The sequence below is a fragment of the Misgurnus anguillicaudatus genome, chromosome 22 (genome assembly GCF_027580225.2).
Source record: "Misgurnus anguillicaudatus chromosome 22, ASM2758022v2, whole genome shotgun sequence".
NCBI lineage: Eukaryota > Metazoa > Chordata > Actinopteri > Cypriniformes > Cobitidae > Misgurnus > Misgurnus anguillicaudatus.
The window spans coordinates 9,557,967-9,573,425 of NC_073358.2; the positions used below are offsets into that span (position 1 = coordinate 9,557,967).

The following is a 15,459-nucleotide window of genomic DNA, read 5'->3' on the forward strand; positions in this document are numbered from 1 at the left end:
TTGTATACACAAAAATTAACACATTATGATGATCACAAAGGGATAGTAAAATGAATACTGTCATCATTTACTCACCATTTTAATAATAATAATAATAAATATAGCTGCAAGCAGCAATTACCGGGGTCAAGCCAAAAAGGGCACAGAATGAAGTAAAGTTGAGTTCAGATGAGCAGTTTAAAGAACCTAGGAAAATCTCTTAATTTCAGACAAAATATTATAAAAGTTTTCCTTAAAAAAGTTGTGTTCTCATTTAGTGAAATCACTCCCTCTCGTCTCGAATAGCATTGACATAAAAACACTGAAGGAAATGTGAGTGGTGCTTGCAGTGTCAATGCTCAGCTCACAAAATGTTACAGTGGTGTTAATGAGTCAAGGGAGCCCACCCTCATGTCTCTACGATGTTCTGATGCAGAAATATAGCTCTTGCAAAAATGGTTAATAAGGTATTCTCATTGGTTGCGAGGGAGTGAATTGGCATGCACCAATGATTATACTCCAAGCCATTAAAGGCTTAATCCATGATGACTCAAGGTTTAAGTTGTACTGTAGCAGCAGTTTTAGGCAAAAATAACATATTTATATCTCAAAACCACTAGGTGGCGCAATGACAAAACTGTGCATGCAACCTCAGATCATAACTAGAAACAGATCTAGAAACAGTTGTATGTTGCTTGATTTCAAAGGTTTTGTTCAAATATAAGACCAACTAGTGGTGCAAGCATACATTTTTTTTGTGTAGCCTCAGACTGTGGTCATCAGCGTATCAAATATAGTGAAAAAATCTCTTTTCGTAGCGAAGTTACGTAAAGTAATATGTAAAGGTAATTTTTCGTTTTTTTTTTATTTTCTGATATTTCTGCAACGCAAATAGAGTTTTTTGTTCAGAAGGTAATGCATTGTTCTTCCTATGGCGATTTTGAGTCGATCAGAATAACGTTTGCGGAGATATTCGTGTGTGTGTTTTTTAAGCACTATTTTGATGCACAGGGCTAACCGTAAGGCAAATCCTAGCATGTTTGGTATTGTTGGACTCGGCAACTATTCAAAACTCCAAGAAAATTAGTCCTGTGAAAATACATCGACCGCAGCCAAAGTTATAGGCGTATAAACATTTGTCTGGCCACTAGGAGGCGCTGCAACGAAACTGTGCATGCACCCTCAGTTCCTGACTGACATCACAAGTACCAAGTTTCATGTCAATAGGCCTAAGTTTCGCAAAGATACAGTCTAAAATCTGTTTTTTGCGCTCTACGTAAAATTCGTTAAGGTGGTTTATCGAAATTCTTTTAATAACTTTTTGCCGTGAGTGTCTCTAAATGCTGCACACCGATTTTCGTGGCAATCTGGCAAAATCTCCAGGACGAGTTCGCAAAAGAAGGTTTTACGAATAATTCAAAATGGCGGAAAATTTTTCATGACGGAAAATGATGTCATAGGGTTGGCTCGAGCCAAGGAATCAGAGGAAAGAATTATGTGTTTAGGACTTACGGGTCAGAAGTTATAAGCAAAAGCATAAGTGCAACTTTGGACTGTTGGTGGCACTAGCCGGTTTGAGATAGAGACTCCAAATTTGCTGTGGAGACTTTTTGGACAGTCGTTTAAAAGCGTGCCAAAATTTCATAACTTTCCTATGTATGCTGCTAGGGGCTGCCATTGACCGCAATGGCGAAAGAAGACGACGGAAGAATAATAAGAAAACTAACAGATACAATAGGGGTCTTCTGGGCTTGACCCCTAATAATAATAATGTAAGGGGGAAAATGAATTCCCCATCCATCCACTGGTCCAACGGCGGAATCCAATCTGCATGGTGAAGGACTCTTCGATTCTAGCGTCTTTTCCGGCGCTTGCAGATGACTTTTTGGCATTACACAATTTAGGTATTGCAAAGATAAAGTTAATATAAATCGGATTGATAATTACTTTTAACAGTTCCAGAATTTGGGTGTATGTTTGGTTATTCTGATTCAGCCCTACTTGCTATTGCATCCATTCGTTCAGCTACACATGTCGCTTTGGACTCACGCACCAGCCGTTTATTAATTTTTAATAATCATGCGGGCCCACGATCACAATCGAACCAGGCTTGGTCGCTGCTAGAGGTTTGACCATATGTTTACAAGGCCGCCTTATGCTTGCTCATCTCTGAACATACTTTATTTAGTCCCCATAGAGGTGCAACTTAATTATTACAATAGTTATTTCTAACCTGAGGTGTACGACCACTATCATAAAACAAAACTGACCGTCTTCTCTAATGATAGTTTTGTTTAATCGTGTCATAATTTAATATGAAACTTAGATAGATTATTATTGAAATAACCAGAGGTTGAGGCTCATCTGATTTAGAGTGGTCAGACAACATTTATATACTCTAAACAGGAAATACACTATTAGCCTCCACGCACCTAATTTAACTTAAACTAAGTTAGTCAGCAAAGTCCTCCGCTGATGTACCACTACGCCACCCAGACTGGGATTTTAGTCCGGTACTAGCCTGATTTCAGTCATTGCTGTAACAAGGATACATCGTAAATTACTAGTCATGTCAATAACTTTCGTAGCAACACAGAATAATCCAAACACAATTTATTAACCAGGTAGGAAGGTCATAATTCAAAGCCACTCACAATCTAATTAAAAAACGAAGAAACAAATATAATCAAACGAGAATATTGCATACCTGACAAATGATGAAGATCTGGTTACAGATTTCTCAAAGTAAAATGAAATACATCAAAGATACAGCATCATGGGGGTGCATCTCTAGATATAGAAAGTCCCACCTGAATCTTTTACCACATCTCCTTAAATAACCAGAGAACAAAGCATATAGGAATTTGGTACTGATTGGTTATTGTAAAACTCAGGGCTGTCCTTAATTTGCATACAGGGGGTGATTGGTTTATTTCTAAGATGGGAGGTGTCTATCAACATTGATTAAAATGGTTTTGGTAGGAAGTCCACTGTAAATCTAAAGCCCTATTCGGACGGGATTAGTTTTACAGGGGTAGATGGCGTAATGTAATTTTACCACAGGACGTCGGTAATATTAATGGTCAATTCGGACGGGATTAGAAATCTCAGTAAAACATTCAGAAGTGGGAGGGGTAACTAGTTTGCGCAGCGCGTCACCTCTCGTCTTCACGTGCACTTTACCTTGCTTCTTGATATCAGATGTGCAAACAACATGAAACAGACAAGGAAAACACTGTGATTAATTTCAGTTTGGGGAGAACGTCAGTTTCATAAACAGTTCCGCGAATCTGAGAAGTGAATTTGACTTTTTTTTTAAGTTTGTGTCATGTTTTATTCAGAAACTGACCTGCCACTGACTTGTTTCTCCGTCTAGAACGCAAGAAAATGCTTCTATAAGTGCTTTTATATTTAAAAGAAACCCGCAAATTAAAAGGAAATGACGCGATTTACATGGATATTTACAGCTGGTCTATTCGCACTGGATTAGTATTACCTGAGGTAATTTCTCCGGACCTTTTTACAGAAGGTAAAAGACACCGTAATCTTTAATTGTCCGTAATGATTACTGACATAGAGCATTCGGACTGGACTAAAATCACAGAGAAGCTCTGATAAAAACCTGCTTTACCCCACCTCCCTATGTAAAACTAATCCCGTCCGAATAGTACTTAAGAGAGTTGTTTTCCAGGGCCTGCATGGTGAACTCATGCTGTGTCCTTTGGGCATGGGCTATCTTTATTCAGGAAATTGTCCTTACACTGATACCCTAGACTAGAGCAGTGAGAGGATCCTATAAATCTGTAAAAATGCAGTTGTGGCCCTCAAGCACAATCTAAAACATGCAGACAATGGTACCTTAAAGTGAAGGCTTCCCAGACAGCAGACGACTCTGGGCCGGATCCGCACTAGATTCGTCTGCTATCTGGGTTGCTCTCCCGATCTCACATTGTTTCAGACGTCAGTTATTGCCTTTCTGGAAGAGCGACTCATAACGTGGTGTGATATTTTTTAGTCTCTTTTAGCGGGAGACCCAGATTTTGCTGTTCCTACTATTGCAAAATCTATCACATAGGCCAGAGTTCTAGAACGATGGGGATCTGTTATTGTCTCTCTCAGAATTTGAAGCATTACTGTTACAGTCTCTAGCACACAGGCCAAAGACTCTGGTTACGTTTATCCCTTTCCATATGGAGGAGTTTGCATAATTGAATTTACATAGTATGAAATAGAGTATAGTGTGCCTTTAAAATGTCATGGTGTGTGAAAAGCAGTGGCGGCTCGTTTATGATAAAAGAGACGCTCATATTCACAAAATACACGCAAGACACTACCTTAACAGTAAATTCTGATTACGCATGAGATTTAGGGTGGCCATTCGTGCCAGTTCCGCCGGACACGTCCCAAACATGTTTTCGGGTTCGTTCTCTGAAAGTCGCGTTGGTCGACCGCATACGTCATCAAGGTTTAATATTTCGGGTTTCATTTCTGAAAAGTGAAGTCAAAACGTCTCGATCGCCCCCCAGTGACTGGTCCCAGTATAGGTCATAAAGCCCGCCTCCCCATGATATTCAATGGGACTTGAGACCAACTAAAAAAATTAATTACACTTCAATTATCTTTTTTCCGAAACTGGTTTCTGTCATTTACTGTAGTTTTTATCACACTGATGTAAATTCAAATGTTTGTTTTTAAAATACGTTTGTGTTTAGTTAGTTATTTAACGATATAAAAACGGTGGTCATGTCATGATTGACAGCTGTGAAATCGTGTGATATGCGCATTCTACGAGAGCGAGGGCAGGGTTTTGACTTCGCGCCTTCCCTTCCTGCTCACTACTGCGCATGACTGGTCCCGAAATCGCTATTGCGCAGACTCAAGACCCAAGATGTCAGTGCCATATCGGGACACTGGCGGCTTCACTTTTCACCAATGGAAGAGAGCGAACAGGCGTCGTCCATCTTTTTTACAGTCTATGGGCGGAACTGGCACGAATGGCCACCCTAATGAGATTCAATCAGATGTGTTCAAAAGGTTCAACACGCCGAACACATATTTTGAAACTTCGCATCGTGCCCCCTCGAAAAAGAATTGAATTGCAACCAGCGGCTCGGTCCACAGCTCACCGTTTCCTTTCGAAGCACATAGAGAAGCTACGGTAGCTGGCACAGGACAAAATGTCGTCTGAGACAATGTAGTGACACAACGCGCTCTGTAGGACAGTTTGTCTATTTAAGGCTACTGTAGAAACATGGCAGCTGAAATTGGTGACTTCTATGTATGTATTTCAAGATCATAAAACTTTACAGACTATTAGTGTCATGAGTCTGTTCTGTGTTCCCTGTTTAAAGACTCTTATTTTGAAGTTTGTCAGTGTCATCCATGTTTTGTAGTTCTTTTGTTTCATTGGTCTATGTGATGATTGTTTCCCAGGTGTCTCTCGTTATCCCTCTTTTACCCAGTGTATTTAAGCCCAGTGTGTGCATTGTCTATTTTTGGTGATTGTTATATGTAATGCTCTGTTCCTGTCTTCCTGTTCCATTTGGTGTTTGCCTGTACCTTTTTAGATTATGTTTGTACTTGTTTGTTTGGAATTACTTTAATAATAAATACTGCACTTGGATCCTCTGCCTCAGCGTGCTTCAAGCTACAACATTACAGTTAGAGGACTTAAGATAAACAAATTCTTGAATTAGAGCCTCAATGAAGTAAAAAACAAAATTGTACTTATGCAATAACATGATGTAAAAAATACAACCCTTGGTTGGATTTTGCAACCTTAAATGCAGGGTGTCGCAATTTTTCTAAATTTTCAAATATTTCCCCTAAAGCAGAACATGCATAAGCATGTATTTTAAATAATAAATCATGGCACCCAGTAATTGGATATATAGGGTTTAGTAACTGTATAGTAAAAAACTCAGCTCGTTTGAGATAGCAAGATTGTTGGGGGATTGCATGTATTTACAATCTCATGCCAACTAGATTACCAAAGCACTGGACAAAGGAAGGCAACCATCTGGGGCTCCCATGAACCAAAGGGCCCAAAACACACATTTGCATTTAAGCTAAATAAACATATAACTCTTATAACCTGTTATAATCACACAAAAAATGATTATTTTCAGCACTGCCAAATAAACATTTTGAACTGTTTAACAGTTTTCAAGGATTTGCAAGGAAATTTGGCATCGGGACAAAAACATTATGCCACTAGATGGGGGGCCAGAACATTCCAATTTAACAAAAGCTTATTGCATTGATCAAACAAAACTATTGTTTTAACATAAATTACCTGTACCGACACAAGCCAGTGGTTCGTGACTGCTCTTTCGGGGGGCGCTAATTCAAAATAAGTGTTCGGAGTGCCATGTGTGTTGCTCGTTTTTTTTAGAGTGTGTGTTTGTTGCGTCATGTGAACCATCACGTGTTTCGTCAAGGTGGGTGCCTGCTGCACACGCGTCAAAACCATTTAAGCTCACGCTCACAAAATACACGCAAAAGACACTCCCTTAACAGTAAACTCTGATTACGCATGAAATTATGCAAGTATCTGGCAAACGCGAGCGTCTCTTTTATAAACCCTTTGGACGCGTCTGCAGCGGTCACTTATTTTGACGAGACACGTGTTGCTCACAGGACCTCTCGATTCGCAGAACACATATTTTGAAAAAAGGAACAACACATGATGGGATACATACATGTTGTAAATGATGAACTTCGGATCGAGCACCCTCGAAAAAAGAAGTCACCAGCCGCCACTGATTAAAACGTGTTTTCTCTACCTAGATTTACTGTACACGGATTGTGGAATAAAACACTACACTCACTACACTAAAGATTAGTTGACTTTACTGAGTTAAGAAATTCCCAAATGCCGCACTTCATGTGGACTTTTGGTCTCGTGGCTTTAAATAGCGTGTGTTTACTTAGTCTACGAGTTCTTAGGGTGTCCCATCTGTCATTTTTATGTTCCTAAGTGTGCTCATCAGCGCCCCCTTTGCACCCTTGATGCGATTTTCGGCACTGCTGCAGGCTTCACACACTTTACCAACCAGGAGGTCTTTGTAAAAGAGTAATCAGACCAATCAGGTGCACCCTTGTGGACCCGTGTCAAGGGTCCCTAATGCACCCGTCTAATTTTGTTTTGATGCATATTGCACATTTTCAGTTAATCCAATAAACTTCATTTCACTTGATAAGAGAAGACTCTTATCTAAAAATCAGCGTCAAATTATTTCACAGTGATTGATTTTATCTTTACTATGTGCTCGGTGAGTCTCAGTAACTTAAGAGCCTATCCGGCATGCATGTACATGTCTATCCCAAATCTGAGCCCCTGGCATGCTAAGCTTGTGTGAATAATCTCATGATTACATATCTGGATCCCAGGCAATCTCATGTTTCATTGGATCTCATTTGCATTTTTGAGGTGTTTTTAAGGTGCCAGTGTGGGCACATATTTAATATAAAAGCAGCAGATACCTCGTTCTTTATATCACTTGGTAAAACAAAGGTAAGCCAGATTCACTTCTTATTTTTATTATTATTTACATTTTTCATTAATCCCTTTAGTTTGTTTAGTTAGTTTAGTTTATTTTCTGAGATATATTTTACCTCAAACAGGACTGTTTCGATTTCAGCACATTTTAAGAGAATCTTTGCATAAACGTTCTAAGGATGGCTGATGACAGTAAAGGCAAGTATTAGCTGAGTTCATAAGACAGATTTGAAAACACTATATCAACAATCAATGTATTTTTTTCCAAGTATTAAGAAAAATTAAATTGTTTTTCCCCAAATAGATATGGTACATGTAAACAAGGATCACTGGAGCCCATCATTCGTAGAGGAGCTTCTCCCTGCTGCACAGAAGACGGCACTGCTGTACCAGCTCTCTTATCTGTGCCTGGCCAACTTTCCAACCCTTGAAAGGATCATCAGGGCTCGGGCTGTGGAAACTCAGCTTCTGTTTGGCTCCTCTGATGCAACCATGCTTAAGGTGAACACTAATTTACTGCTGGAAACAAACTAACCTTAATGTGTTCTATTTGTTGGTTCAACTTAAAAAAAGAAGGTTACCTGGTTGTTTAGTTCATTTTCCTCCAAAATATTAGTTGACTCAATAAAAGTTATTACAATACAAATATTTTTAAGTTGAATTACATACAAAAATTTTAAGGCAACCACGTAACTTACCGTTTTAAGTTGAACCAACTTTTCTTTTACAGTACACCGTCAGTGTGATTGGCATTATTTAAAGTTAGGGGCATGCACACCAAAGCTTTTAAACAAGGCTGAAAACGCCTGGAGGATCCCGAATGCCAGCTGTTTTTTTCAGCTAAGCGCCAGCTTTCTTCAGCTAAGTGCTTTGGTTGCTGTGATACTTCTGCTTTGTTTATCAGTCGATGTACGATGCGCCGTTTGGGTGATGTGATATTTGTCCCACCCCTCGTCCACTGTGATTGGACGACTGTGTGAGAGCTGACATTGATGACACGCTTCCATTGAAAACAATTGAAAACATGTGCCGGCTTCTGACGTAAAAGATTTGGTGTGCACGCCCCCTTAAACTCCCATCTGAATTTCAAGATTTTCAGTTCAAGCTGATCTCATGTCTTCTACTCGCAGTGCATTTTGACCAGTGAAAACCTGGTTCAGTCGCTGTTTCCCATGCTGGGGAAAGCGGTGGAGAAAAATAAGCCGATTTTGGCCGTCAAATACCTAGCAAAAGCACGAGAATGGATCAAGGACATTATCCATGATGTGGACAAGATCGTGGAAAAGTAAGACAATTTCTTTTTTCACAAAAAATCCTGATAAACTGAAATAATAATGTAAAAAAAAACAAATAAAAAATATTATTACATTTTTTAATTTGTTTATTTTTAAATGTTCAATTTTTTTTTAAATGTTCAAATTTGTTTATTTTTTTACAATTTCAAATTTGTTTGTTTTTAAATTTTCAAATTAGTTTTTTCTAATTTGTTTCTTTTTAAATTTTCAAATTTGTTTATTTTTACAATTTTCAAATTTGTTTCTTTTTACAATTTTCAAATTTGTTCCTTTTAAAATTTTCAAATTTGTTTCTTTTTACAATTTTCAAATTTGTTTCTTTTTACAATTTTCAAATTTGTTTCTTTTTACAATTTTCAAATTTGTTTCTTTTTACAATTTTCAAATTTGTTTCTTTTTACAATTTTCAAATTTGTTTCTTTTTACATTTTCAAATTTGTTTCTTTTTACATTTTCAAATTTGTTTCTTTTTACATTTTCAAATTTGTTTCTTTTTACATTTTCAAATTTGTTTCTTTTTAAATTTTCAAATTTGTTTCTTTTTACAATTTTCAAATTTGTTTCTTTTTACAATTTTCAAATTTGTTTCTTTTTACAATTTTCAAATTTGTTTCTTTTTACAATTTTCAAATTGAAATAGCCGATAGCCGATGTCTCAAGGTTGCCTACAAATATGGCCACAAGGCGTGAATGATGACGTTATCAAATATGATTAACATTAACATTTCTTCCACATTGTTTAGGTATGATTTACACAACAAAGATGTTGCAACGTCCACCAGCGATGTTATTAAGGAAAAAATAGATACTGAGAAAAAGATGTCAGAAAAAGACCAGGAGTTGAAGCAGACTGAAGTAGCTCTGAATCAGCTGAAAGCTGAACTCCAGAAAGCCAGCAAAGAGCTTGCTGAAGTTGAGCAAAAAATAAATGCCAAAAGTCATGAGCTTCAAGATTTTGCCAGATCTGTAACCCAAACCAGTAAAGGCCTCGGCATCTTCGCTGCACTCGTTCCATTCGCCGGGCTGGTTGTTAAAAGCATTTATGATGCTGTCAAAGATCCTGAAAACGCTGCAAAAATGAAAGGTCTTGAAGCTGAATTAAACAACTTAATCTCTGATAAGACTGCTCTGAAACACAAGGAGTGGGAGCTCCAACTCCAGATCATTGACTGGCAGATGAAGGTCTCCAGAGCCAGTTTTGAACGAAGTGAGTGTTTTTCTTTCATGTTTAACAAATATGACAATTCTTGCTTTAGACCTCAAGACTGTGCCATAATTCAGACAGGGAGCGAACGTGTGCATTATTGAAACTTATCTGTTATTTCCCACCTGCAGGTTCAATACCCGACCCAATCCATCTAAGTGAGGTTCAGAGTAGCTTGTCCAAAATTCAGGCAATTCTCATTCAGCTGAAAAACTTCTGGGAGAGTGTTGCTCAAATGCTGGACTACCTGGAACAAAAGACCTTTGTTGGAGAAGATCTTATCGATGACCTTTCTGAACTGAAAGATGAATTTCTAGACTCCATCAAAGCAGCTAAAGGGGTAAAATTCATGTTTAGATTTTTCTCATTATTTGTACATCCAGTAAGGCTTGAGGGCTCCTTCACTGTATCCAGCCATTAATAATGTCTAACACTTAAGTCTTCTGTGACTTTTGAATTGGTTTATTCCACAGGCTTGGTGCTCCTTTGGTGAAGGCTGTAAAAAAGCATCTGTCATCTTTAAGCTCAACACCAGAGATGCCTACAAGTTTCTGGAGGTCAGTCCTTCCTCTCTCTCCAAAGAGGAATGGGATAAAGAATATAACAGTGTAAAGAAACAACTGGAGGATTTAAGCCCACCAAAACCTGTGAAAAGCTGTGAAACACCTGCCATTAACAATTGATCTACACGGGTACATCATTACATTTATCTTCTGCCTCGTGATAGAGATCAACTGGGATGATGATGATGTATATGCCTACTTGTAAAGTTTACAGGGTTCTGTATTCATTTCTAATGTATGTCTAAAATATACATTCTAAGGTCTTAATATATTTTCTTTATTCTTCAAATAAAATTTTGATTACATCATTTTTGACTCTTGTTTATGTTTCAAATAATCTTGCATTTCTGATTTTTTAAGTCATAGATACCCCATATACATTTTGGCTCCTGCTGCACTGACAACTGTAACGAAACAAAACATGCTTTCCTCTTTTTTAACAGATATTTTTTCATAATAACTGATATGTTATAATTATTTAAACTTATTATTAAAGTGCTGCACTTGTGATCATTTGACCTTAAAAAATTTATCATGATTAAACTATAGTAAACATATAGTAAACATAGTTTTATTTGTATTAAGTAACCACAAATTTACCCACAAATGTTCTTACCATAATAACAATGGTATTTTATTTGTAGTTAAACTATTGTAATACAAATGGTAATTAATCTGCTAAAATCATGTTTACTACAAAAATAAAGCCATGGTTAATTTTCCTCATGACATGATGACAGCTTTAAATGGTTATGACTCACAATGAATATGAAAGGGGAGTTCGGTTTATATGCTAAATATATTACTTCAATTTTGATGTTTACTTTAGAACTGTAAATATGATATGCACAAGAGCAGAGGTACAGTTTTTTCCAAAATATAAAATTGTGTTCCCAAAATCAGGGTCTGGAAATTGTATTCCTATAATAACAGACTATAAACTCAGTAAATGCTTTTAATTCAATTTGATTTCTAAAATGTAATTGCATTTGTGATGCAATCCTTTTTTTCCCAACAATTCAATACAGAAATAGCAGAAAAATCCACACTATTATCAAATAAGTTGTTTGGCAAATGGTTACTTTAGTAAAGATAGCACATAATGATTTTATTCTTATGATCCGGGTCAATTTGACCCGTTTTGATTTTTAAGCTGTAGGATAAACCAGTTAACCTGTTTTTTTTTTCTTGAAATTTTGTGACTTTCTCATTTATGGCCATGAACATGCATGCAAAGTTTGGACATGCTGATATGTTTTGAAGTGTACCAAAATAATTTTGTAACGATTTTGAGGTTTGCGCCGTCAATTTGATCCAAAGCAACTGTATAGACCTAAATTAAATATATATATTTTAGTGTTTGTTGCTATATTGGTGTTTTACTATTGGGGTAAAAATGCTTCTCCTCACTCTTTTGAGTACTGAAAAAGACTTTTACAGACACAGATGGTAAAAGTGAGCTATCATTTCTATTTATAATGTATATGAAATACTACTTAAGTTACAGTTTTCTTCCAGACATTTTGTCACTTTTTCTCATTTAGGGCTATAAACATGCATGCAAAGTTAGGATACACTGATGTGTTTTGAAGTGGGTTTTTTTAGCACAAATAATGATTTTTGTTACGATTTTGATGTTTGCGGGTCAATTTGACCCATATTTGTTTGTTCCAAGGCAACTGTATAGACACAAATAAATACATTTATTGCGTATATGTTGGTGTTTTACTACCCTGGATAGGGAAAAGTGAGCTTTTCCTCACTATTTTCAGTACTGATAAAGACTTCCTCAGATTCCTATCATTTCTATTTTCAATGTATATGAAATATAGGTAAAGCAGATTAATTCAGACCCACAGAAAATTCAGAGGTGAATGCAGGTGATGCCAGCTGTGCCCCACAAAACAATGCACCAAAATAAGCACCATTTGTGTAAAATGCAAGAAGTCAGAAAGCACATGCTTATATGTGCACATCATGTAAACAGTGATTTCTTAAATTTGTACAATGAGCCTCAAGAACAAAAGATGAGCCTATTTAAAAAAAGAAAAGCTTCATTTCAATGTACAGCAATATTAATTTGTTCATTTAGGATGTTTTAAACATAGGTCTGTTAAAAAAAACATGTTGAATAAAAATTTAAAAAATGTTAAATGTTGCAACAGTTTTTGTGCAACATTTGTTAAAACAAACATGTTAAAAATTGTGGTTAAATGCATTTTTTTATATCATACTTTTTAAATCAAAGACTGATACTAAAATGGTCCTGTTCATACCTAATTCCTTCTTGTTTCTCATAATGTGATATTTAAGGACTTGCATTGAATACAATGCGGGTCAATTTGACCCGCTCAATCAAAATCGTCACAAAAATCGAACACAATATAAGGGTTAATAATCAAGTAGTGAAATATAATTGTAATACATAATTTAATAACCACCCCAAGATGCCAACCCTCTATGCACCCCTGAACACCCTCAGAATGCATTGAGTTGTTGCCATGTGATTGGCTGATTGTACCTAATAAAGTGGCCGGTGAGTGTATGTCCTTTATCATTTAATGTATCCAAATATCTCCATTTCCATTTGACATGATAGCTCAGGAGAAAACGAAAAAATTATAGCTCAGGAGAGTAGCTTCAAAAGGCCCATTTTTAAAGAAAAAGGTGCTTTAGAAAAATACCAATAGATCAAATGTAAACAGGACGCTAAGGATCAAAACTGTCAAAAGAAAGACCTGTGTCATTGTGTGGGTCATTGTTAAAGGGATAGTTTACCCAAGATGAAAATTCTGTCGTCATTTACTCACCCTCATGTTGCTACAAACCTGTATACATTTCTTTGTTCTGATGAACACAAAGCAAGATATTTTGAGAAATGTTTGTAGACAACCCGTTTAAGGACCCCTTTCACTTCCATAGTATACTTTTTTCCTACTTTGGAAGTGAATGGGGTCCACGAATGGTTTGGTTACAAACATTTCTCAAAATATCTTCCTTTGTGTTCATCAGAAAAAAGAAATGTATGTGGGTTTGAGTAAATGATGACAGAATTTATTTTTGGGTGAACTATCCCTTTAAATGCTAATGCTTATCAGAGACTGCAGGCAGGGATAACTTCTGTTCTTTCCCTTATTAAATAATCAATTATTATTTATTATCATGTATTTCTATCTGTTATACCCATTTACAGTAGCATTTGAACATAATCACTAAGTATCATATGTTAACATTTCTGGCTCAATAATGACAATGTATTTACACACACATTTATTATAAATTGAGATTCATCTCATATCATCTAAGTAAAAGAGATTATTGATGTGGACAGAATTGATGTGGAAATTTACTTTTTTATAACATTCATTAACTGATGGAATTGTAACGTGTGTTTAATTTATGCATCCACTGATATTTGGAGATATAATGAACATAATTAAATGTATTCAGTCCAATCACAAATAACAATCAATTTTATTTAAAAAATATTTTATTTTCAGAAAGAAAACATACACAAGCCCTGAAAAGTGAAGCCAAAACGTCTCGATCGCCCCCCCAGTGACTGGTCCCAGTATGGGTAGGTCATAAGCCCCGCCTCCCCATGTTATTCAATGGGACTTGAGACCAACTAAAATTTTGAATTACACTTCAATTATCTTTTTTCCGAGGCTGCTTTCTGTCATTTACTGTAGTTTTTAGCCTGGCTCCGCCCTCCGTGAGAAAAGCTATTTGGTCCGTTGTTGTAAAACTGCCGACTATACAGAAGTTAAAGTCGGAGCAAGAACCAGGTTTGCTAAGTTTTGATGTTCTGATTATTCAGACTTTTCCGGCCGGTTTCGGCGCATGATATATGTCACGACCACACATTAGCGATCGCCTATGGCAGATCCAATAGTTTTAAACTTCAACAGAGGACCCTTCTTAACGGAAGTAACGCTTTGCAATGGAGCGTGGCCAGACTCTCTGGTTGGACCAGGCTAGTAGTTTTTATCACGCTGATGTAAATTCAAGTGTTTGTTTTTAAAATAAGTTTGTTTTAGTTAGTTATTTAATGCTATAAAAATGGTGGTGTCACGTCATGATTGACAGCTGTGATATCGTGTGAAATGCACATTCTGCGAGAGCGAGGGCGGGGTCTTGATTTTGGGGCTTTACTTGCTGCTTACTACTGCGCAGGACTGGTCCCGAAATCGCTACTGCACAGACCCAAGATGTCAGCGCCGTATCGGGACACTGGCGGCTTCACTTTCCACCTATGGAAGAGAGCGAACAGACGTCGTCCACATTTTTTTACAGTCAACTGTAAATGTAATAAAACTGCTTTGACATTATAATATAGCACAAAATATGTCAGCTGAATGCTCATCATAAGTGTACGCATGCGCAGACGTCCCCTGAAGCTAAGTGTCATTAACTAAAATGAACCTTAAAACAGGGTAGCAGCGGAGTTGTGCATGTGTGTTTATTTAAAACTGGATTTCGTCGTCCCAACTGCATCAAATGTCTGTCTTGTTGGCAATCGTCGATATGAACATAGTGAATCAGAAGTTATCCAGAGATAGTGGGATAATGTTTTGTGTGTGTTACTTGTTCTTGACTCGCTCCGCCCGTGGTACACCTCCAGGGGTACAGCTGATCTGCCTTTAATAAATCTGATCAAACTAAAGACTCTTCAGAGATAAAGATCAATACTACTCTATAGGTACTCAAGAATAACTTTCAGAGTAAAACAATCAGAGATTTAAAACATTTACATGAAACTACTTTTTCATTAATATTAACAATGTTCACAATCTACCTGAGAGGACACAAACGTCTGGGGCTGAAGAGGCGTAGCTGGAGCAGTCGAGCCATCTGGAGGTGAAGGTCTAAAAACACATTTAAATATATTGTTAAGAACTGTTTCTTCAATCATTT

At 36.9% G+C, this 15,459-nt stretch overlaps 1 protein-coding gene across 1 annotated transcript; it reads left to right on the forward strand.

The window, feature by feature from the left end:
* The first annotated feature begins 7,411 nt into the window (after positions 1–7,411).
* Positions 7,412–10,850, forward strand: LOC129441064 (uncharacterized). The gene is made up of 7 exons (XM_055200800.2): positions 7,412–7,495; positions 7,606–7,678; positions 7,785–7,981; positions 8,611–8,765; positions 9,519–9,982; positions 10,111–10,319; positions 10,453–10,850. Exons 2-7 carry the CDS (start codon positions 7,660–7,662, stop codon positions 10,660–10,662), a joined length of 1,254 nt encoding a protein of 417 aa, XP_055056775.1. The 5' UTR covers positions 7,412–7,495; positions 7,606–7,659; the 3' UTR covers positions 10,663–10,850.
* Positions 10,851–15,459: the final 4,609 nt, after the last annotated feature.